Source organism: Zonotrichia albicollis, chromosome 3 (genome assembly GCF_047830755.1).
Source record: "Zonotrichia albicollis isolate bZonAlb1 chromosome 3, bZonAlb1.hap1, whole genome shotgun sequence".
Classification (NCBI taxonomy): domain Eukaryota; kingdom Metazoa; phylum Chordata; class Aves; order Passeriformes; family Passerellidae; genus Zonotrichia; species Zonotrichia albicollis.
Window position 1 is genome coordinate 111865552 of NC_133821.1, and position 23452 is coordinate 111889003.

The following is a 23452-nucleotide window of genomic DNA, read 5'->3' on the forward strand; positions in this document are numbered from 1 at the left end:
GGACGCGGCAGCGGGTGGCCCCGGCTCGGGCGGCAGGAGCGTTACGCCCCCGGTGGCGGCCGCTCGCGGAGGCCGAGCGCGGCTGTCGGGCGGTAACGATGTCCCTGCAGGGGTTTGGCAGCGAGATCGCCGACAGCAGCAGCCACCGGGATTAAACCTTGGGCTTCCCGGGAGCGCCGCCGCAGCAGCGCGGAACGACACCAGGTAAGCTCGTGTGTGCCGTACGGCACAGCCCCGGGCAGCTTCCAGCGGCCGCGGCCCAGGCCTGCGTGACCAGTGATTGCCGTGAGCTGCGGGCCGGAGCAGGCGGGAGGGTCCCGGCTCATCCCGCCGGGAACAGCGCGCGATTTCCCGCGCTCGGGGCCGGGCCGGGATGGGGCCCGCGGCCGGGAAGGGGCGAGGGGGCGGGGCCACGGCCGAGGGGGTGGGGCGCGGTCGCCCCGCGCGCCTCACTTTGGCGCCAACTGCTCGGGGCTGGGGGCGTGGTTTGGTGACGTCACGGCGGCGGATGCGCCGTGCGGCTGCGGCCGTTGGCTGGCGCGGCGCTGGCCCCGCCCCCCGCGCCCGGCCTGTGGCACCGCGGCGGCGGCCGGTGAGCGCTCCTGGCCCTGCGCGCGCCCCCCCGCACCGCACCCGCGGGCACAGCCTGCTCGGCTCGGCTCCCCCCGGCTCCCCCGGGCACAGCCTGCCCGCCCCGCGGGAGCCGCGACCGGGGCTGCTCCTGCTCTAACCCCCGAGAGGTCCCGAGCTCTTCCGCCGCGGCAGGAACTGGGGCGGGCGGGAGCCCCTTCCTTCCCGCGTGTGCGGGGAGGGCGAGGCGAAGACGCTGCCTCTGAATGGGCTGGGGACTGCTGGGCGCCTCTGCCTTCCCCCCTGCCAGCGCCTTGCTGGTCTGACTGGTGGTATCAGACAACGGGGATTTGCTTTTAAATGGTCAGTAGGGAAGAAATCGGAAATATCAAATCAGTTTATTTTAACTGGGTAAGCTGCACGTTGGGATAAGCTGTTCATATAATGCCGTGCTGATTTTCATATCGAAATTTTTTTGTCGGATCAATAAGTGATAGTTAAACATCTTCAGGATGCTCATTCAAGTAACAGATAATTTCTTACATTTCTTGTTGCCTTGATCCAAGAGTTTTCCTACTCTAGTGCTAGATTTTATTGAAGAGCAAGGGCTACATGTAGCACAGGTGTAATTTATGTACATCAAGATGGTGCTGCTTTATGTTACTGTTCTGAAATTGTCGATTAATTGGTTCCCTTTGCTGTGATGTTTTGCTCCTAGATGGGGAAGCCATAGGGAGTTTGTACCATGGCAGCAGATGAGGATGGACTGGGACTGTACGATATCCGCTACAGTGGTGAGAAGTGTTAGATTACTTTCTGGCTCCTGGGGAATTAATGAAAGCAGTTTTATGCAAATAAATAGGTCCAGAAATAACTTTAAAAACAAATTTGAAGTTGTGACAAATACTGATGAGCTTCAAATGCAATTAAATGGTTGTGGCACAATATCATGCAAGCCCTATCCCGTTAGTAAGTTTGTATGTGAAACCATACCTGTGTACTTAGGATTTCTGGAATGTTTTGAAGGGGTCTGGAGCGGGTCTCGCCCGTGTCTTTCACAGCATCTAATTTAATCTTCAGCTGTATCTTCAGGAAGCTTGCATTTGAACAGTGTGGGGCACTTCTCCCTTGTTTGCTGTTTGTAAGAGCCAATGTGCTCCCAGCTGCCACAGTACCCCTAAGTATGGCTGAGGTTTGCCATTACCTTTACCCAGGGGAATCACAGAAACTGCCACAGTACCCATAATCAAGGTACTCTTTATTTCCAGCTACACAGCTGGTTGGTTTAACACATATTTAGGAGATTCCCAGCCTCAGGAGGACTGTGGATATTGATGCTTTTCTTTATAGTAATAATATTTGTTGCAGAAATGGAGAGGTTTACATAGAGAACATGAGAGTGATAAGAGGCACTGCAAAAAGACATGAAGCGAAACTAAGATGATTTAGATTAAAATCCATTTACAGAATCAGTGTGTTAGTAGATGGCAATACTAGACACTAAAATTGGTGGTATTATGATATAGACTGCTACAATGCTTTCTCTTTAGCAAGAAATATTTTTTTTAACAGTAGTGGTTTTATCATACTGAATCTTTTATTTTTGTTTTTGGGTTCTATAAGTTTTGTATTTAGTGTATTCTAGAAAAGAGTTTCAAAGTTAGATCAATTTTACTTAATTTGTCATTTTAAAATCTATTTGCCATATAGTTGGCTTTATGCACAGTTCTTGTAGTATTTACAAGCTGATCTTACAATTTACTCCCTGGTGGCTGATCTTTTCTCCACAGTAGCAGTAGTTTCCTGGATAAAATTCCCCTTTTACTGGTCTGTACTATTACCTCTACTATTTTCTACTCATATAGAATCACAGCTGTGCTTACTTTATGGGAAAGGTACAGTTTGCAGTTTACTAAATGACTACTTTAGCTTTTTGTTTTCCTATTGCTTTAGCTGAAACTTCCCCCTTCAGGGAAGGAGATGAGAGCTCCGTGGATATTTATGATGGCTTGGACAGCAGTTTGTCGGTTTCTGGTAGGTTAATGGTATCTCACTGCTCTGCTTGGCACATTACAGAGTCTCTGCTTCTTGAGCTGATTTCAAGTAAAACATATTTAGTTTTAAGTTTACATTTAGCTGGTGCAACCTATGCTTCAGCAAGCAACTTGTTTAAATTCAAGACATATATCTTAGGCTGTATAAATGCAGCAGAGAATACTTAAATCTGTTTGCTGAGTGAAAGACAGTTTTCCTAATATTGGCTATTTGAAGGTACTTGAGCATGTATAGGGGTACTGAAAACCTTAGCTATTTTATCTGTGCCTTGATAGTAGGGCATTTTACCTTGGAAAAAATACCCTTATTTTGTGTTTTTTTAAGCTTCAGTATCAGATCCAGCAGTCACTGATCACTAAATCCCCAGTGAGAGATCCAAAACATGCTTTCAGTGTGATACAGTAAATTCAGGGTATCCTTTAAACCTTTTGTTACTGTCCAAATAATTTGACATGCTGTTGCAGCACACACTGAAGTTCAGAGAGCCAGGATACACAAAGTGTCACAATACAATTTCAGAAGGCTTTAAGCATTTTCCCATACAGAGTAACACCACAGCACATCAGAAGGCTTCAGCCATCTGCCCATACAGAATAACCTCATATCACATAGAAGGTTTCAGGCATCTGCCCTTCTTGTTCTTTAGCCCAACCTTTTACACCCCTCCTGTTGATGCACTACACCTGAGTGCCCTCTGTTCCCTTTGGTGGTGGATCTGTGCCCCTGGGCACTCCCTGGCTCTTTGCTGTCAATGTGCTCACCTGCTGCTCACAGCTGTGCCCACTGGGGGTGAGGCTGGACACAGCCCCACTCCCAGCTACCACAAACTCTGTGCCTACAACATGCTAATGTAAATTAATTTCCTCTTTTAACCTCTTTGAAAGTGAGAAATAAATGAATTCAGCACTTTTTTGTGAGCCTTAGTGTACTGTTTAGTGAAATGCTGTTTCTAGTACTTAAGCAATTGTTTCTCTCCTGATATTACTGCTGTAAGACCATTGAATTTTTATGAAGAACTGTACTATATCTTACAGACATAAAGCATCTACACATCTTTTTCTCGTTTTGCATTTTGTATTTCTTAAGTTTATATATCTTATATAGAGATGCGTTGTTTAGTAAACATTAAAGACACAAGGAGAAATAGCAATGCAGTAAAAATGTTTTATATAGTCCGGTTTTGAGTGACCATGGTTTTTCAAATTTGCAGAGAGGGCTGGTAAGATCTTGCTCTATACAGATAAGATGTTATTTATACATCCACTTGCATTATGGTATTGTCCATAGGATGGAAGCACAGCTTTGATAGCTGACTTCATTTATTTGTCTGCAAATGCATATGTATTTCAGGGGTGTCATAAGCCAGGTCCTGTCAGTGAAGTGTATTTGGTGAACAGGACATCCAGGCTGATTTGAGGAAAAAACACTATAATTAAATAATTTGGGTGTTGGCTTGTCAGTTGGTTTTGATTGTTTGGGGTTTTGGGTTTTTTTTGTTTCACTTTCATTTCACTTACAGATGGCTATTTCAAGATATCTCTGTGCCTTATTGCAACATGATATGATGTGGGCACGTAATAATTACTTTCTGTGTTGTTACCTTGTAAATAAAAGAAGTAAAACCAAAATGCACAGACAGTATAGACCTGCGTACAAAATGCAAGATGGTTAGAAAAATACCTTTTTTCTCATGTAATTGCTTTTCTTTATATAGACAATTTTGCTCCAAATACTACACCATCTAGAAGCAGCTTAAATTTATTTGATGAGATATTAATTGAAGAAGGGACTGCAAAGAAAGCATCCTATGATGAGGTATGTATTAATATGGGGGAAAAAAACTTCTGATGTTTTGGGGGGGATTTTGTTCCTAATTTCCTTGTGTGAGAAGTAAAGTACAGAAAAAGTTGTCAGCATGCTCACATTGTAGGAAAAATAGGCTCTTTTTAAGTAAGTAAAAACAGGAGTGTGCTAATAACCTCTTAGAACAACAAGTTCAAGTGACTGTCACTCTGTGACATGATCTGTTTCCATTTCTCATCCTTTGCATGCTGTTCATTTATCAGCTGTGTTATGGGAAAATGTATTGGAATTTCCCTGTAGTCAGTGATCTGGTCAGACATCTGATACAAACCTAAAATCTTGACATTTCTCCCAACAAGTTTTACCAGAGTAAAGCAGATAAATCTGTGATCTGTTTTATATGTTGTTAAATTCTGTCCTTGAGACTGAAGGTGGCCATGCAGCAGGTAACTGCTTCTAGCAAATCAAGACAATGCTCATTAAGTAGCATCACCAGTCCTGGCCTGTAAGACACATTTAAATGGAATGAAAGGAACGGGCATTAACAAATGTTACAGAATAAGTAGGAGTGAAACCTCCAGGACTCTGCTGAGTGGTGAAAATATCACTTTGCAAGTTTGAAAGTTGTTGACTGTGTGTTTGAATGGAAGTTGTCCACTCTCCTGTGAAAACTTTGTCACTATCTACCTCTAAAGAAGAGCTCATGCTAAATTTATTTTACTTTAACTTTGTGGTCTCAGCAGGATCATGTCCTTTGCAGTCTATTATGGCAGTCCAAGTTTGTTGTAGTAACTTTTTGTCGTGTTTTTCCTTATTTGTTTTATCTTACATGAGATCTGTCAAGAAATTCCCCATCCATTTGGCTCTCAGAACTCCTGCTCCTTGGCAGTTGTGTCTTTTATTTCATAATAATATGGCTTCCTGTTATTCTTAACCTATTACTGTGAGGCAGGCACACCTAGATTTCCTCTTAGCTGAGTGTTTGTGTTGTTTTAGAGATCTGCATACCAATTGGAGCGTATTGGAGCCTTTTGTTTCAATATGGCTTTCATATGTTCCTTTGGGGGAAAAACAGAGGTTTGTAGTATACATTAATGTGTTAACTGACTATAGATCTTGAGAAGTAACTCTTCTGTATAATTAAGTCCATTTCTGTGCTCTGAATTCTTCTCTCTTTGACAGTTGCAGGCAGAATATGGAAAATGTCAGCAGCAAATTAGAGAGTTGATGAAGAAATTTAAAGAAATACAGGCACAGGTATTGTAGTCCAAAGGGAAATACTGTCAAGATCATGCAAAGTAAATTGAATATTGCTTTGAGAAAGCAGTTTCATATTCTTTCTAGACTTGATCCATTGCATGGATGGTTTGTAAAGCATCCCTGTGGATGTTAGGACCTTGGTCTGCCTAGGATGGTTGGAGGGGTAGCCTACTGACAAGATCAGTAGGTAAATTAATGTTTCACAGTGTTGTGTGCAGTAAGACTTTATTTGGTTAAAAGCTATCTTCTGTCTTCCTGATTAGAAAGTAAATGTGTCAAATGAATAGTTATCAGAAAGGTATCCAGTACTCTTGTTTTTTTAATGCACCATGGACAGGGCTGTAAAGCACCTGAGCTGTCATCAGCACTGGAAGCAGATGTCTGTGTTGCTTTGAGCATTGTGCCATTCTGATTAGTCTGAGCTGCTCTTCAGCTGCAGCTGGTGTTCCCTTGCTGTGCCACTCTGCAGAGAGGATTATTTGGGGCAGTTCTGCAGTGTGCTCTGCTGCATATTGCACATAACTCCCAAAGGTTCTGAGTCTGCAGTGCTAAGCAGCTGCTGCCCTGTGACACTTCTGTATTGTTTTCTGCAAAACTTGTCTGCCTTTCTGAGCAGGCTTTGCTGAGGACAATTATCAAGAGAAGGGACTATTTCTAGGGTTGGCAGGGTTCTAGAATATAATCCCTAGAAGTGTTAAAATGATCAAGTGCCCAAAGTTGGTTTTGATACTTTAAAAGAAATACAGTTACCCACTTTCTCTGAAAGTACTTGAGAGGTACGTCTCTCATTTGATGCAATGACTAAGAAAGAAATAAATGTGTAAAAGAGGTGGATTGTCATTTTTTAGCTCACTTGTTTTATGGCATATTTCAATTTTACTAAATTGTATGCTTGAAACTGTACGCATTTCAAGCATATTTCTTGTTAATAAATAATTGCCAAGACCACAAACAGAAGCATAAATGTGAGTAAAATTAAAAAAAAGAAAAAAGCCTCATACAGTTTTGGATCTGAATAATTCTGATTTCTTTGAAAGATTTTACATATGTTTTACTGTCACTTTGCCAACGATTGGACATTTTCCTAGTGATTGTCTTGCACTGTTTTTTATTACATGGTTGAAATGAAAAACAGTGTTTCATTACAAGCTAATTCTTGTTTTTTTTCTCTCCCTCTCTCTCTTGCTCTTTTATATATATTTAAAATAGAATATAATTCTACAGAATGAGAACCAGGCTCTCAAAAAGAATATTTCAGCCCTTATCAAAACAGCAAGAGTGGAAATTAACCGTAAGGATGAAGAAATCAGTCATCTGCATCAGAGGTACAAATAGGCAGTAGAACTGAAAGCATGCTTGTGGTCTGACCATGTTTATATACTTGTTAGGAATTTTTGTGTGCATTTTAAGAAAAATTAATGAAAAAATTAGTAAATTATTGTGTGGTTTAGAACCAGTACAGTCAGAGGAAATACAGCTCTCCTTTGCCTGATGAGGTCTTGGGTTTCTACTTAAGAAAAGAAGGAATCCACATGGTCACCATTTGCATGAATTTTTGTTTGCAACCCCCTATTCCTTGTGGGTTATCTAACCATCTTACATGTTTGAAAGCATTATCTTACTAGTTTTGAAGCTGAATTGTGTCTGGTTTATGGCCTCAGACATGAATTCCATGGAACTTCTCAGACAACAACTGAGAAGAAATAGATTATATTGTGTTTTCCTGGCAAGATATGAAATCCTGTCTCCAGTGGTGAGGGATAACAAGAGAATTATTTCTGTGTACCACTGATGTTACTGGCAGGAGCTGAAACAGTGAAGTGTGGATGGGAGAGCAGCTGACAGTAAGGTTTCTGAACCATGTAAAGCCAGAGCAGGGATTTGGGATTCAGGATGCCAACGTGTCTGAAGGTTACCTCCTTGTCACTTGGGTCACACATCATTGGTTTGTTTGTATTTTGGTTTGACCATTTGATATTTTCCTGCACCGAAACATTTTGTGAAGGAGATTCCTTTGAGGTCCCCGTGCTAAAGGCTATTTGCATATAAACTATGCAGGTTTCTTTGTGAAATACAGAGAATTACTGGGCACAGTGTGATGGAGATCTGGAGGTTTTGACATGTGTAATTCTTTCAGCTCATCGGCTTTCACACAACAGCTGTCATTTTCACACCTTTGAGGGCAGTGAATTTAAAATTAAATTCTTTGAAAAACAAGAATTTTGTTTTGAATATTTGACCACTTTATATACTTTACAAACTCCATTTCAATATCATCTGATGGTGCTGAAAGTTTGTGAACAAGGTATTTCATCTAGATATTTTGGAAGCATCCATCATGAAAAAATTGCGGGAAAATCGTGGCCTTGAGAGCTTAGAAACATGCCTTGTCTGCTGCATGGTTTATAGTAAATTAGCTTTTCTTAAGCAATACATCTATGTGTAAAGATTATTTCAAAGTTAGTATATCTCAAGTAATTGTTAGTATTTAGCTCAAAAAAACCGCCTCAACTATAAAACCACAAAACCAAAAAACCACAGCTAGATACAATTACATTAATCACACATGTATACCCTTTCTAATTTGATTTTTTTAAGTTATTTTTAATATGATGACGTCTCAGCAGTAGCATGTGGCCTTGATGAGGCTTGGTTATCTATGGTTATCTATCTATAATGTGTACTTGTTTTCTAGAGCTTGCAAAAACTCCCACATGTAGTTTATTTCCTTATTGATGGTTTTTAAATTATTATTATTATTATTTTAAATCACTACTGCTGCAAAGAACAACTTTTTCTTTTTTTTTCTGCTGGGGGAGAGCTCTTTTTATTGCTGGACAGTGAAATACTAATTTGAATTGAGATTGTTAACTAAACTCAATTCAGTATTTTTTCATAAATCTTGATTTCTCTTTAGATGGGTTTCTTTTGGAAAATATATATATCAATTACATTCTTTTGTTCTGTGCTGATGGGAATTATTAAATGTCTTTTTATATCACCTTTTTTTTTCAGCTTAAAATTGAAAGTGTTAACAATTTTTACAGAAACATGGATTCATTGCAGTTCAGCTTTAGTTATGTTTCAGTAAATTTAAAAATTTAAAATTCAAAATCTTAAAAATAAGATAACTTTTTTTGTTTTATAAACAGGCTGTCAGAATTTCCCAACCATCGAAGCGTTTTCACCAGAACATACCTTCCAGGAGCAACTAAAACAAAAGATTCCAAATTCAGACCTTCTGATTTTGGTGACAACATGAAGCTGGAGCACAGAATGAAGAATGACTGTTCAAAAGATGCATACCACAGTTACTCGTCTCACAGCACGGACAGTGGGAAGTGTGGCTCTGAGAAAAGGAACGCTCCACTTTTGCCAAGGTACCCTCCTGAGGAGCTCTGCAATGATGGTACCCACACGTGTGCACTGAGCTATGACCATACCTCCACCAAGGAGAACAGAAAGGAAAGGAAAGAAACCAAAAGCAGTGAACAGCACGGCAGGGGAAGTGGCAGCAAATACAAAAGAGAAGTACATCAGAGCACTGGAAATGATGGGGACAGCGAGGAGGGGAATGTGGATCCTCAACAGAAGCTGAAAACCCCCTCAGAGAAGGCTAGCAAAAATGAATTGCAGCAAAAAAGTCAGAGCACAAAACTCAAATGCAGTCCAAGTGTGGAAAGAAGAGTAGAAAGGGGTGTTTCTTCCTGGGAGAAGCAGACAGCTGGTAAAGACAGATTTCAAGCAAGAGGTGAATTGTATGCTGATGAGAGATCACAAAATGTATTAAAAAAGGACAATAAAACACATGACAAAGGTGAAAAACATGCTGGCCAAAAAAATAAACTGAATGAGAAGCTGCAAGAACAAGCAAGGAGGCCTAGCAGGGGAAGCAGTCCACACTCCAAGAATGACCATTCAAAGAGTCTTCATGAATCGCATAAATGTCGTGCAGAAGAGTCTAGAAAAGTAAAGCACACTGACTGCAAGAGAGACAGGGGCACAGATGATCATGGCTCTCGAGAAGGAAGGACTTCACCTTCTAATTCCAGCAGCAGAGAGCATAAATATGCACGCTTGAAGGAAAGCAGCAGTAGACATGAATGGGAAACAGCACATTCCAAATCAGAAAGACACAGAACTGAGGAAAAAAGGAAAAGGGAAAGAGAGGATCAGGATGAAAATAGACATTTTAGAAATGAAAAAAAAGTTGCAAAAGAATTTTCTCACCAATCTGTAAAAGACTCTAAGAAAGGTACCCATGGTACAAAAAGTGAGAGAAACAAATCCTCTAAGCTGGAAGAAACATCCAGAGTAGCAGGCACCTTAAAAGATAAGGTACCCAAAACAAAAGGTAATCACACTGGGCAAAAAAACAAAGACTTAAAACTTAGCTTTATGGAAAAGCTAAATTTAACTCTTTCTCCTAATAAGAAGCAATGTCTCTCTGCAATGGATGGACTTAAAACACCTTCCCAAAAGGCCACTGATGAGGGAGGTGCAGAGCTCACACTGCAAGCAGAGCTCTTAGACTCTGCCCACCCTGTCGACTGTGGTCCCACAGGGCACAGTCATTCAGCACTACAGGTTCTGGACACTGCAGCTCGGAGCAGCATGGAACCAGCACTGCCTGTTGCTGCCACTTCTGGAAATGGAGCCTCGAAAGCAGCAGCAGATCCAGCACGGGCTGAAGCAGTGCCTGCAGTCACAGCTGATGAACCAAGCTCAGAAACCTTACCAGAAGAAGAAGAAGGGGCTCAGGTACAGCCCCAAGCCTTGCCAGCAGCAGCAAAGGTGCTGGTTCCTGATGAGATGGGCTCTGAAACACCTTCAGAAGCAGCAGAGACTTGTGATCCAGCTGAATTGGGAGGCTCAGTAAAAACAGCAGCAATGACAGGTCTGAAGCACCCTGAATGTTTGCCCCTGGAGGTGACAGGGAGTGTGGCAGAGTGTGAAGAGCTGCCTGTGACAGAGCGTGAGATGCAGGATGATTATGTACCAGCAGCACAAGTGGCGGGACCTGAACCTGCAAGTGCAAGTATGGGAGACCTTCTAGAGTCAGCAGAGAAGAAAGAGGAAGATAAAATATGGCTGGCTGCTGACACAGAAAGCTCTGCAGATCAAAGTGGCTCTCAAAATGCTGGCTTAGATGACTCAGAAGCCAGAAGTTCTGGTGACCTGGAGTCCTCTGACATTGCAGATGATAGCAGTGAAACAAAACCAGACTCTTTAATGGAAGTAGTGAGGGATAATGATCACCTGGCTGCAGAAAATGTTGGCTATCCCATTGAGGAAAAGAGTATCTGTGAAGTTAACACAAGTACATCTCATTCATTGGACAGAACTAGGATAAATGATAAGGATGAACCACTAGTTGACCAGAATACTTGTGTCCTGGGGCCAGACCTAGCTGATAACAGTACTGCAACAGCATCTTCTCTCAGTGGTGAGATGTGCCCTGTAACTAAAGAGAGAGTATTAATTAACCCAATTTCTGTTGATGATGACAGCTCAATCCTGAGCATTGATCTCAATCACTTAAGGTATATTCCAAAGGCAATCAGCCCACTGAACAGTCCAATGCGTCCCCTGGCTAGAGCACTGAGGATGGAAAGTCCCTGCAAAGGCCTTGTGAAGACTTACAACAAAGGTATTTGCATGTATATTCTAATTTGTTTTCTATGCAAAACTTGAAAGATCCTCTCATGGAAAGCAGAAATTACTTCTAACTGCTTTCTGAAAAATACAAATTGTGTTTTCTTAAGCTGTGTATGTCCCAGTGGTCCTTTTTGTTAGTGGTGGCAGCATTTAATGTTGCAGCCCGGATTCTATCCATTTAAATATGAGTGCTCTAAAATTGGAGTTGGTCACTATTGACAGAAGACTGCTCGAAATCAGAGTTTTGTATTAACTTAATAAAAACAATACATATGCATTTCTTAATTGTGACTAGTGTTACGTAGATCTCTTTAGGTTCCATTATTGGGTCATTTATTCTCAGCTTGTTTTAGTCTTGAAATTGTTAAAAGAAAAGCCAACTATTGTATGTAAATATTAGTTCATGTGAGAGTTATAATTTACCTGGTGCAGTAATCAGAAAACTTGTTAAAGTAAATGGAAAGAAATTTAAAACCGATGAAAACTGCTACATTTTTATCTTTCCTTTATCTTTATCTTACACAAATTGATGTATTTGTGAGATAGTTCACATATTTTTGGTGAAATGTTGAGGCCCCTTAAAGCTCAAAATTTGCTCAAAATAAAATTTCAATTGCCCTTTAAAGCTCAAAGAAATATATTAAACTGGCAGCTACTGAAGCAAACCACCCAAACTCATTATAGCTCAGGCTTCATGAGCTCAAACAGTTCTGAACAATCAGTCTACAGAAGAGAATCTTGTTTTTCTGAAAATATCTGTTTAAAATTGCATTCTTTGTGGTGATTAGCAAACTGTTTTCTTTTTATAGATTTAATGCCTGAAAGTACTGTTGTCATCTGTCCCTCAAAGAACTTGTCAAAGGAAGTAAACAAAGAAAATCAAAAGCCCGTGAGCATGTCTGATGAGCACTTAGAGATGGAGTCTCGGCTGAGTATCTCTTCTGATGAAATAGAAGAAGGTGAAATCATAAGTAGTGATGAAGATAAAGAAAGATCTAAACCAGAGAGAGGCTCTGAAAATACAAAAAAGTCAAGACCAAAAGCTTCTTCTGAGACACGAAATTTGACCAGCAGCCCACAGAATCAAAACAGCAAAACTGTGCACTGCAATGAAGATAATGGAAAATTTGTTTCTGTGCAAGTAAGCACACAGAAGAACAGAGAGAGGCATAAAAATCAGACCTTCAGATCTTCAAAGAATATGAAGAAAAACAAAACTGTGAGCATTGCTTGTCTTGAAAAAATAGTTCATGTTATTGTTGAACCTTCAAATATACAAGAAATTATGCAGATGCTCAGAGCTATACGAAAACAGATGAGGAAAAGTTATATGAAGTTCAAAGTACACTTCCCAGTTCAGCATTTTCACAGAATTATAGAATCTGGGATCATAAATTTTACAGCATTAATAAGATACTTGAACTTTTCCAAGATGTGTGCATTAGGTGATACGTTAAAATTGAATATCTGTGATATTATAGAGTCAAAACTTAAACAAGTTAAAAAGAATGCAATAGTGGACCGTCTTTTTGACCAGCAAGTATCAGATATGAAAAAACAGTTGTGGAAATTTGTAGATGAACAGCTTGATTACTTATTTGAAAAGATAAGGAGAATTATAATAAAGTTGTGTGATGTGGAAAGTGAGAGGGAGGAAGGGAAGTTTGAAAGAGCTGGAAAGCAAAACCACAAGATCAGTCATAAAAATGATGTGGAGAGATCTCGAAAAAAGTCCCCAAAAGAGGGTTCTCAAAAGCCTGAAGAATATAGTTCAAAACAATCTGTGGATTATGAACAATCTAACTGCCACCATGAGAAAAATAAGCCAGGTGCACCAAAAACTGCCCTTACAAAATGTCTTAATTCCATTGATAACACAAGAAATTCCCAAACAAAAGTACATCTCTCTAAAGAGAATAATTTACAAAACACTCTTACTCCACTGAAGGGTGTTAAATATGAGAAGGAAGGTCTCCAGCTGTCCAGAGATGCTAACAAGTCTGATCTTAGTTATGAGCTTCTCACAGAACAACAAGCCTCCAGTCTTACATTTAATCTAGTAAGTGATGCTCAAATGGGTGAAATTTTCAAAAGCTTATTACAGGGTTCTGATCTGTTGGAAAAAAATGGTGGCAATATCAACAGAAATGACTGTGAATTCAGGACTCCAGAAAAACAGTTTATAGACAATCATAAGTACAGGGATAATACTGCTGAACTAGAGCAAGACATCAGTGCAAAGGAGGCATGCATGGATTGTAAACTGGATGAGGATATCAGTTGGACTATTGTTTCACCTGTAAGAGCTCCCTCACTGGCATCTAGGTCTCAGATGCCTGTTGATCCAGATGTGCTGGATGAGAGCTGTATGTTTGAGGTTTCCACAAACTCAGCGTTGTGCAAAGAAGATGAATGCAATTTACAGAAGAATAAATCTTGTATTTCTTCTATCCTCCTTGAAGATTTGGCTGTTTCCTTAACCATTCCATCACCTTTAAAATCCGATGCTCACCTCAGCTTCCTAAAACCTGAGAATAATTCCAGCTCAGCTCCAGAGGGTGTTGTTAGTGCACATTATAGCGAAGATGCACTTCTTGGAGAGGAGGATGCCACTGAACAAGACATTCATTTGGCTTTAGAGTCTGATAACTCAAGCAGTAAATCAAGTTGTTCCTCATCGTGGACAAGTCGGCCTGTTGCTCCCGGTTTCCAGTGTCGCCCCAGCCTCCCGATGCAAGCAGTGATCATGGAGAAATCCAATGATCATTTCATTGTGAAGATCCGAAGGGCAGTGCCATCTGCCTCACCAGCCTCTGAGCAGATGGCTCCTGTGAAGGAGGCACAGGCATCCTCAGCCAAGACTGGAAAAGAAGAAATGAGAACGGGGGGAAAAGAAAAGGACAGCCAGAGTGCCACCGTGAAAGAAACTGTCAAACCAGATCTGGTTAAGATGGATCACTTGCCTCATGTCAGCACTGAACAAGAACAGAATCCTGCCTTAGCTCAGCCTCTGAAGGAGTCACACAGTAGTGTTGGAAAGGAAGAAACTACTGGCTTGCTTGTAACCTCTAGAAAATGTTCAGACAAAGAGAGCCATGACACTGAAAGCCCAGATAAAGGCTCTGGGCAATCTGAGGCACAGAAATTGCAAGTATCTGAAAACATAAATGAAATGCATGTTAGATCTCAGGATTCTTTTCCTGCTAGCTGCAGTAAGAAGTCATGCATAACAGATGGTATTATTGGTGGAGCTTCATGTCATACAGTGGAATCCAGAGCAGATATCAGGACTCAGGAAACTTCAACAGGAAACTCAGAAGTCAGTGATAAAAAGGAAGAACTGGAAGAGTGCTTGGATTCATCTGCAGACCTAACAGAAGAGCTTTCTAATGAGACTGTAGCAGGTGAATGTGATCTTGAAACAAAACCCAGTTCAAAGACTAGTGGAGGGTGTCAGATAAGTATAGATGATAAAACTAATAAGAAGAGGAAAAAAGAGACTATCAAAGAGAATTCCAATTCAAAAAGGCAACGAAAAGGAACTGGATCAGCAGGTGAGGGGAGTGATGAAGGTAATGTCAGGATTGAAGATAAAAATTCATCACCCAAGCAATGTTCCAGTAAGAAGAATGACCAGCAGAATAAAGACTCTTCTCCCTTGGCTTCATCTCCATCCTCACCTAGCCTCTATGCCAAAAACATCATTAAAAAGAAGGGAGAAGTAGTAGTTTCCTGGACAAGGTAATTTCTGATTTGATCTGCTTGATTACTTTAGGGTTTTTTAAAACTATGTGAAACACTGAAAAGAAGGAAGAAAAGGGGGTTTAGCTAATGACCAAAGTTATTTGGTAGCTCTACCCTCTTCTCTAAAAAGGGGAAAGGGAGCCTCCTTTTATCAATACAGGATTGCTGTAGGAGATTGATGTCCATCTCTTATCCACATCTCCCAAAGCAGGAGTCCTTTTGCTTTTTGTTTGGAAAGCTTATGTGTTGAGGTAACAAGACCTACTGTAATCCACTCTATGTTATTATTATTTCCCCTGCCCGGTTTATTTTTTCTGTCCAAAAATTCCAGCCAGGCTTGGTAGGGGATGAAGTTCCTTGATGTTCCTATGAGGCATTGGTGACTGATGAGGAGCAGCTAAAGATTTCCCCCTCTGAGGGAAGGCATGAGAGCAAGCAGTTTTCTGGTTTTGGGCCTGAGCTGCTCAATCTGTGGAAATGTAGCAGTCTACTATTCAACACAGTATATTCTCATTTGCAGGATGTGGGTGACAAATGGAATGGTTGTCTGTGTCAATAATACATGCAAAATTATTGTGGTGTATTCTTGTTTTTAAGAAACTATAGTTGGCAGGTTTTGCTGTTCTTGCTATATAACTTGACACAATGAACACTTTATAAAGGGGTTTCTAAAATTTTCAGGATAGACTTTTCTAAACTATAGTTCAGATATAGTGAGTTTCTAGGTAGCATTTTAAAAGAGAACCAGTTCCTTCACAGAAAAAAGAGAGCAAAAGCTAATGTGATTTTTTTTTAATGTTCAAATCAACAAGGTAGAAAGAGACTTAAAATTTTCTGTGTGAATATGACCAGGTTTTCAGTTTTGCAGGTTTTATCTTTGAACTTCTATCTTTTTTTAAAAAAGACATTTATTTAAACAACTAGTCATTACATTTTTCTTTGAAATTGAAGAAAAAATATACAATTTGTTGACGTATGATAGGTTTCAGCCAAATAAGATTGCTATCTATGCAATTTGCCTAAATTCATTGATGAGACAGGAAATTGGTGACGCACTTCAGAATAGACTCCTGGATTTTTATTTTCATGTGAGCAGTAGATGTGCTCTGAGTATTTTTGCTACATTAAGCCCCTTAGAGAAGTCAAACATCCGTAGGTGAAAGCTGCTGTTCAGCCATGTAGACTGAGGCTGGAACTGCTGACTTCTGTTGAATTTGAGTTCCTTTCAGTTCAAGTTTAAATATCTGGTTTAGAAGCTTAAAACTCCTTGGCTTTGGTTTGGGACTAGCTCTGTTCTAACAATCCTGCCCTCCCTAGTAGGGGAACATAATCTCCTCTACCTCTTGTTCTTATTGACTTTCTCACTCTGCTGGTGGAAGAAAGGATCCTCCACAAATTTGTTGCTGCTGTTTGAAGTCATGTTCTGTAGTTTGGAAATACTCTGAATTTTATATATACCTGTATGTATTATTTTGTTTGTATACATTTACACAACTATATGTATTGATGTTTTGAAAATGCATTTTTGCTGTAGAAATGATGACCGAGAAATTTTACTGGAATGTCAGAGAAAAGGACCATCAAGCAAAACCTTTCTTGCCTTGGCCGCTAGGCTGAACAAAAGCCCAAGTCAGGTAGGTGATGATCATTCTTGTATATACTACCAGCAGTATTCCTACATTTGCAATTACAGTGAAACGAAAATCTTTGGAGATCTTATGCAAATCTGTTGCTTTCTTTTCCTCATGTCTTTTTTGGGAGATTCCTGAAAAAAAGCATCTTAGATTCTGCCAGTTGTTACTTCTCAAAAATACACATAGGGATATTATGGGGATTCTTAAGTACCTGTTTGGTTGCTACATTGGAACTGCTCCACTCATAATCCAGATACAACAGGATGGTTCTGTTGTTGGAAAATTAGAAAAGAGATTCAATTTAGAGCTGAGAAAAGGTATCGTGATTGTGCAGAAAGGTCATTTTTAATGAAGGCATTTCTTTTTTTCCTTTGACTTTTAATGTAAAAGTTTCAAAGGACGCAGATACCAGGTTTGCATCTAACTTTATACTTCAGTTGAATTGTTCTCTTAATATGTATCCTGCAAATTTAGAAAGGGAGAAACACATTTGACTCCATTAGGAAATCCTGCATGATTGGGATTTGGATTTTAGGATATTGTGTTGTATAGTTGTAGAGTTTTTGTGGGGTTTAGAAGCTGTTGGGGTGGCTGGTTAGATAAAATAATGTTATCTGTGCATTTATGCCTCTCTTGCCAGTTAGTTTGGTGGATCATCAATATGCTATAGCAATATGTATACAGTAATAAAATGTAGTACCTTAGAGCTGAGTGAGATTACTACTTCATCTGTAGCTATGTTCAGCAAAAAGGCCTTTTACTCCGATCCACAGACCAGTTTTGTAAAATCCCTGTCAGGCAGATTATTCCATGATGAGCAAAAAATACCTGAAGCAACAATTGTACAAGAGGGTAGGAAATAGCCAATAAATGGTGCTTTTTGTGGAGTACAAAATAAGCTTTTGTCTTTACATTTGCATTTTACTCACAATTATGTGTGCCAAATTCAAGGCTAATTGGCTTTGAAGCCTTCATTTTTCCTCCTCCTTGTAGGGAAACCTGTGTTGGCTCTAGCTGTCTTTGATTTAACCTGGAAGCTCTTTCAAATGGGAAAGGTACAGGAAGACTTCCTAGATCCAGTTAATTTGTTAATGGTGCTCCTATAATTCTACTAAAATTTCTTCAAAGTAAATAGTGGTGGTCTTAAAAAAAACTTGATGTCAGATCAGTCTGTTGTGTTAGATGTGGAGGTCAGGGGCTTTAATGATATGTCTTTTTTTTTTTGTCCTCTCTTAGGTTTCAGAAAGATTCAAGCAGTTAATGAAGCTGTTCAAGAAATCCAAGTGCAAGTAGACTCAAACCAAGTTTCGTCATGGTTATAGGCTCAGGTGTTACCTGCAGGGATGGACTGGAGCCACTGCATTCATATGCTGGGATTATGGGGAGCTATCTGAGTCAGAATACTGAGTTTGGCAAATCCTGTGCACTGTTAGTATTTACTTGTCTGAGTTTCCTCTGAACTCCTTTAACAGAGTAACACAGAGGGAGCTTCACAAGCCAAGTGGCCAGGAAAGAAAGGGCTTTGACACTGCACATGGGGCAGTATCATTTCAAGGGGGTTATCTCTTATTAGTTAAAGGTGTTTTGTGCGTGCAGACAGCGGCAAGAGTGGGAGGGATGGCTCTTGCTGCACTTGTTGGAAGTTCTGTGTGTGCTGATGTCAAACTGTGATCTTAAAAAGTAAGAGTGCTTTGGAATCCAGTTGATAGATAATCCTGGAAAATGACAGGTAGGTCATATTGGTGACTGTGGAACATATTTTAAGAAGTGAGGTCTTTTTCTTTTAAAATAAGGCAGGGCAATGATAGCAATGATTCCAAAAGTTGCTTGTCTAGTAATTGAATTCTGTTGCTCAGGAAGAGGTGGATCTTGCAGCTTGTTCTTAACAACCATTTGTGACAATTGTTTACTTACTAGAAATGTAAATCTAACAGGATCTATTTTCAGAGCAGTCAGTGTGCAGGGTGGCATAAATGTTACTTTACATGAATGCTCCTCCACAAAGGCCATTATGTTTCTCTGTTCCAAATTACATCTGGAAAAGGTACTTTGTTTAGGTCTTCAACATAATAAACATTCTGTTTTGTTTTAAAAAACTAAATATCGAGGAGTGATTTTCTTTTAAAAATTGTTTTCTTTTAGAAATTCAGAAACAGACCTTTATAGTTTCATAAAATGTGGCTTCGTAGTTAATAACCAGAAGCAAAACTTTTCCATAAAAACAGGCCGTTTTCAAAAGCTTGTCAACTTGGCATGTTTTGACAGCAATTGCATCTATATTTACACATTGTTTAGTGCATTAGAAATTCATTATGTTCTATTTAAAAAAAATCTGTTATAACTGTTTCCAGTTTTACTAGAACATACCTAAAGTGTGTGTGTGTATATATTTATGCACACATCTCATACACACTGCTGTTTATCCCAAATTTCTACAAATGTTTTGTTTTTTCTTCTCTCTGAGAAACATTCCTGGAGGTTGCAGGGGTTTTTGTTTAATGAATTCATTAATTTTCGAGGTTTTATTTTCTACAGAGGATTGGAATTGCTGTAGTCTTTATTCAGTCAGAGCATCTGCTGAGTACAGTTAGACTTCATTTAATAGCCCTCACCTAAGTGCATTGCCTTTCAACTTGGATTGAATTGGCTCTTTTTCAGAGTCCAGTAACCATTTCTTCAATGTCAGCATGTTTTTTGTTCCCTCTCCAGCTAATGGGACAGACTTCTCTTTCTAATAAACCATCAGATAATTTGTCAGTGATGTTGTCACTGACCCCTTTGGAGTATGGTACATGTGACCTATGGAATGGATTGTCGTGCTGCCAAACAGTGCATTGTCCTTGTTTTAGGCAGTGCTCTGGAAACTGTTACAAGGAACAACTTGAGTGGGTGATGATGTCAGTTCTGGCAGTCTTCCATCTTTTGTGCTTGTTTCTGAGCATTGCTTTCAATGATCAAATCTCACCTTCTGTGCTTTGCTGTCGGTCAGTGCCTGGTAATTTCAATGGGGGATCAGTGCACCAGCCCATGCTTGTTCTTAACAAATGTTTGTGACAATTGTTAATTTGTTGGAGATTTAAATCTAACTGAAACTGGTTTCAGAGTAGTCAGTTTGCAGAGAACTGTTTAAGTGTGTGGAAAAATCAGACTCGCCTAAGAGTGTTGTTTTAACCATATCCGTATAAATCAGCATGTGCGCAGTACTGAAGGCACTGAGGGAAGTCACTTCTCTCCACTTAAGTGCTTCCTCTCTGCATCAAAAAAGGCAAGCGGTATTTTATTACAAAGTTGTTTATTCCTTACGTGTGTTTACTTACTTTCATATCTGTATAGGTGATAGGGGCAGAGTTTGACTCTGGTCAAACTCTGGTTTTGAATCTGACTTGGATTCCTTTTTTGTAAAGTGTGAAATTTGGTTGATGTTCTCTCTATTGTATCTATGTGTACAGGTTCCTATGTGGTAATGTAAAATATCTGATGTTTGTATATATATAAATATATGTATAAAAATAGAGCTTTGTTTTAGCCAAAGATGATTTTTTTAAGTATATAAAACTACAGGTTTATTTTGTATAAACTGAATAGTTTGCTTACTGTAAGAGCAATACAAAAAATAAAACTCTAAAACTCACACACATGTTCTTGTTGAACAAAGCTTGGCTTGGAGTGGTTTTGTAACATTGTTTGTAATTTATTTCTCCAACAAGAATTTTGATACATATATGCCAAATGTCCTGTATGTAATTCTACAGTCTACTTTGTGAAACCTCAGGTAAATCAAAATATTTTCTAGAACTGTTGGTTAATGGCTTGACAGCTACCCATGCTGTGAAGCAGCATTAAAATTTACTTCTCCTAGTTTGTATAAGTGAGTAGGTATGTTGATGTTCTGGCCAATAAACATGGAAGTTGTCGGCTGCTGCTCTTCTCTAATTACTGCTCTGAGTACATACTGCTTATTTCTTAGTGAATGTGACTGGAAATTGGAGAATTTCACAAACCACATAAAACCCTTAAGCCACTTATGAAACAGGACCTACAACTTCAGTATTTTTTCTGGAAACCTGGGGTTATTGAGTGGAATATTACAAAGGAGAAAGACCATTTCGTGTCCCAAGACCTTTCACTGGAAGAGTGTAGCTGGTGGCCCTGCAAGATTCTTACTCCAACTTGCTACTGAAGGATAGGTCTACTTCTGTCCAACACACGTATTTTTACAGAATTCTGTTTAATGGATGTGAGTATTCAAAAATTTTCCAGAGTTTAAATTAAGAGAGTGGAGATGTGCATGATAGTGAAATGATGGGGCATTGGCCATTGAATTTTGAGGGATTCTCTCTAAGGCAAAGTCTGTTGGCAGCTAAAGGTGTACATACAACAGTTGTCATAACTCAGAACACTTCCTTAGATGGATTGCCAGCAACACATAGCTATTCCCATTAAGGCTTTCCTCTCATTGTATTCACTCTAAAACCAGATGCAGAATAATGTTCAGCAATTTGTCTTCATGAAGGGAAGCAGCAGTCATAAAGCATGCTGAGGAGCAGTCTTAACGATTTCTTAGAAGAATCTATGAAATCAGTTGAGGCATTTCAGGAGCAGAATTGGCTTTGCTAGGACAGATGGATAGAGCTTCAGGGGTGGCTGTTTGGTTCCTGTGAGAGGTAACTTGCTTAGAAGGAGTGAGTTAGTACCAGTAGGAACAGTAATGTTTGTCTAGTAAAATGGAAAGAAGTTCAAGTGAACTGACTTTTTCAATAAGCCAAGGAATTTCTCACTCTAGATAGTGAGAGTACAATGTATCAGTTTAGTGATTTAGTCTAAAGCTAAAATTCTGTAGTCTCATCTTTGCATGTCATTATGCCCATACCTGAATTGCTTTGGCTGCAGCCTGTTGTCCAGCTCACTGTCCACATCCAATTTGTGATGGGTTTGGTGAGACAGCAGAAAGCATGAGCACTTTGGAGTGGTTTTGATCATGTACTGTTAGCTTTGTTGTGATGTCAGAATTGTGAAGTATTAGTACAAGGAAATGCTGCTGTCTGTGTTATAAGAAAATTACTATTAGTTCCCATATATATCTTTTTCTGTTTTTCAAATGTGTGAGTGCCTGACAAGAATGTCAAAAGCTGCAATGCTATAAAAAGTGTATTTGGGTCTAACAGTAGAAGAACTTATTTTTTACTAGCTGGGAGTTCTAACTTAGAATCAAAAAATATTGTGAGTTGGAAGAAACCTACAAGGGTCCAGCTCCTGGCCCTGCACAGGACAGCCCCAGCAATGCCACCATCTGCTGAGAGTGTTGTCCAAATGCTTCTTGAACTCTCAGGCTTGGTGGCTATGAGCACTTCTCTGGGGAGGCTGTTCCAGTGCTCAGCCACCTTCTGAACAAAGAACCTTTTTCTAATACCCAAACCTAAACCTTCCCTGACTCAGCTTCAGGCCATTTCCTTGCATCCTATCACTGGGCACCACAGTGAAGAGATCAGCATCTGCCCCTCATCTTCCCCTCACAAAGTTGTAGATTGCAATGGGGTCTCCAGGTTGAACAGACCAAGTGACCTCAGCCAGCTCCCCCTCAAGGCCCTTCACCATCATTGTTGCCCTCCTTTGGATGCTCTCTCCTATAGCTGAATGTCTTCCTCACACTGTGGCATCCAGAGCTGTCCCCAGCGCTCGACATGAGGCTGCCCCAGTGCAGAACAGAGCGGGACAATGCCCTCCCTTGTCCAGCTGTGGCTGATGCACCCCAGGACAGGGCTGGCCCTCCTGGCTGCCAGGGCACTGCTGGCTCATGTTGAACTTGCCATGGACCAGGACCCTTTCTGTGGCTCTGTTTCCAGCCTCTCATGCCCCAGTCTGCACCTACATCCAGGGTCACCCCATCCCAGGTGCAGAATCCTGCTGTCACACACAGGACAGAGTAAATGCCCCATACTGGATTTGGATACTGGGAATTGGTGAATAACCACCAGGACCAGACCTTTCACCTTCCTTAGCTGCAATCTGCTCCTGCCCCAGCACTATCTTCCATGGGTCTCTGCTTCCCAGCAGGGAGCTCACTCCTGCTCAGGAAGGTGAGGCATGAGGATGTGCTGGTTCCCACTGTGCTGCTTCTCACAGCTGCCTGTTCAGTCACCACTGGCCAAGGTCCCATCTCTGATCTGCAGGATATATTCCCTCCCACCAATCCACACACATCCTGCTGTCAATTCACACTGTGAATCAAGCTGGTTCTGCCTGTGGCAGGAACTTACAGCAAGGGGGTGTCCTGAGGCACCACAGATTCTTGCAAATGCAAACACCACCATCCCTGTGCCCTCACCCTGCTTCCCTTTCATGCACAATTAATTATATGGACCAGTAACAAGTTTGTATGAGCAGTCCTTTAACAACATTAATTATTCTGCTACAGCAGAAATGCAAAACATTGTCCCTGAACAGCCCTCTGCCACCTGCCCTGTCCCCCGAGAAAACCAAAACCTTAAACCAGGGTGCCCTGAGGGCAGAGTGAAGTAGGCACTGTGGTTCTGGACCTGCCAAGGGACAGGTGGGATGGGACAGAAATGTGCTGGGCCCAGAATGAGCTGCTTCTGCAGTGAACAGCTCTGACAGGATGGACACATCATAGGTGCAGCAGCTCTTGCTCTTTTCTCAAGCTTTCACAGCCAGCAGAGGTGAAGACGGGGCTCCTGAGAAACACCTGGGACTGTGGAAGCTGCTGGAGA

General features: G+C 40.6%; 1 protein-coding gene across 3 annotated transcripts; it reads left to right on the forward strand.

Moving 5' to 3' along the window:
- Positions 1-64: 64 nt before the first annotated feature.
- Positions 65-20657, forward strand: CASP8AP2 (caspase 8 associated protein 2). 3 transcript variants are annotated; one of them, XM_074538505.1, is made up of 10 exons: positions 65-204; positions 1289-1364; positions 2524-2604; positions 4340-4440; positions 5611-5685; positions 6898-7013; positions 8841-11338; positions 12156-15087; positions 16625-16724; positions 17961-20657. In XM_074538505.1, exons 2-10 carry the CDS (start codon positions 1316-1318, stop codon positions 18015-18017), a joined length of 6009 nt encoding a protein of 2002 aa, XP_074394606.1. In that variant the 5' UTR covers positions 65-204; positions 1289-1315; the 3' UTR covers positions 18018-20657. The 3 variants fall into 3 exon arrangements, with proteins under 3 accessions (XP_074394606.1, XP_074394607.1, XP_074394608.1); XM_074538506.1 differs by lacking the exon at positions 65-204 and adding an exon at positions 515-592; XM_074538507.1 differs by lacking the exon at positions 65-204 and adding an exon at positions 662-981.
- The last annotated feature ends 2795 nt before the right edge of the window (positions 20658-23452 follow it).